Below are 1,007 nucleotides of genomic sequence, written 5' to 3'. Positions count from 1 at the left end.
GCCCCCCAGACCGCCCCCGGCCCCTCACCACTCATCCTGCAGGCAGGGCGACAGGGCGATCATGATGGAGCAGTCTTTGGCCGTCATGGCCACTCGGTACTGCTGGACCTGGCGACAGGCAGGAAGGGGGCGCTTGGTGCCAGGCTCCCCCCCGGGCTGACCCCGCCACCCCCCGCGGGCCGCTCAGGCCACCCCCCACCTTGGCCAGGGCGTAGGCCAGGGTGCCGTCGTCCTCCGTGGACAGGTCGCGGAGCTTCTGCTGGAAGGCCTCGTCGTAGGGCCCGTCGATCTGCAGCAGGTCCCTGTGCACGGGGAGAAGCGGGAGGGGGGGCTCGAACCCGGACGTGGGGGCGGGGGGCACCGGCCCAGCCAGAGGCGCTTCTGGGGCGGCATCTCCCGGCAGTGGGGGCCCCAGACGGGAACTGGGAAGCCCCAGGCTCAGATCTGCCCGGGTCACTTAGCGGGGAAGCCCCGGGGGACGTCCCTGCACCTTCTCTGCCTCAGTTTCCCCTCCATCAAGCTAGGAAGGTCCCTCCAGTTCTGACCTGCCACCCCACAGCAGCGGCCAAAGCAAAGCCCGCAGGGAAGGGTTGGGGTCCGGCGTGGGCCAGTCAGGGACCAAGGCCTGGCCGGGCAGGGACAGGGAGAGCCCCAGGCTGGTGGCGGGCCGAGGGCAGGAGCCCCGAGTTCAAGTCTCACCCGGCTCCCTTCGGAGCTGGGCCTTCAGGATCAACCACAGGGGCTCGGCCACAGCTGGGGCAGCGGCGCCCTCGTGTGGCCAAAGCAGGGATGGCGGGTCCCGAGGGGGAGCCCTGCCGGGCCGGCGCACCCACCTCTGCTCGGGGAACTCCTGCAGGTGGCGCTCGACACGGCGGTACAGCGGGTAGAGGCCCTCGATGTCCAGGAGGTCCAGCATCTGGGCCTGCAGCGTCTTGTAGAGCAGGCAGCCCCGGGGCAGCCCCGAGCCCTCGGCCAGGCTCTTCCCTGCGAGGGCAGCACGTGAGCTG

At 71.3% G+C, this 1,007-nt stretch overlaps 1 protein-coding gene across 1 annotated transcript; it reads right to left on the bottom strand.

Annotated features, from left to right (window-relative positions):
* Positions 1 to 18: 18 nt before the first annotated feature.
* Positions 19 to 974, bottom strand: LOC123254677 (inositol-pentakisphosphate 2-kinase-like). The gene is made up of 3 exons (XM_044683642.1): positions 834 to 974; positions 200 to 302; positions 19 to 108 (listed from the first exon to the last, which is right to left on the bottom strand). Exons 1-3 carry the CDS (start codon positions 914 to 916, stop codon positions 25 to 27), a joined length of 270 nt encoding a protein of 89 aa, XP_044539577.1. The 5' UTR covers positions 917 to 974; the 3' UTR covers positions 19 to 24.
* Positions 975 to 1,007: the final 33 nt, after the last annotated feature.

Source organism: Gracilinanus agilis, unplaced genomic scaffold (assembly GCF_016433145.1).
Source record: "Gracilinanus agilis isolate LMUSP501 unplaced genomic scaffold, AgileGrace unplaced_scaffold2880, whole genome shotgun sequence".
Lineage (NCBI taxonomy): Eukaryota > Metazoa > Chordata > Mammalia > Didelphimorphia > Didelphidae > Gracilinanus > Gracilinanus agilis.
The sequence above is the reverse complement of the archived record's forward strand: the minus strand, read 5'-3'. Positions and strand labels throughout refer to the sequence as shown.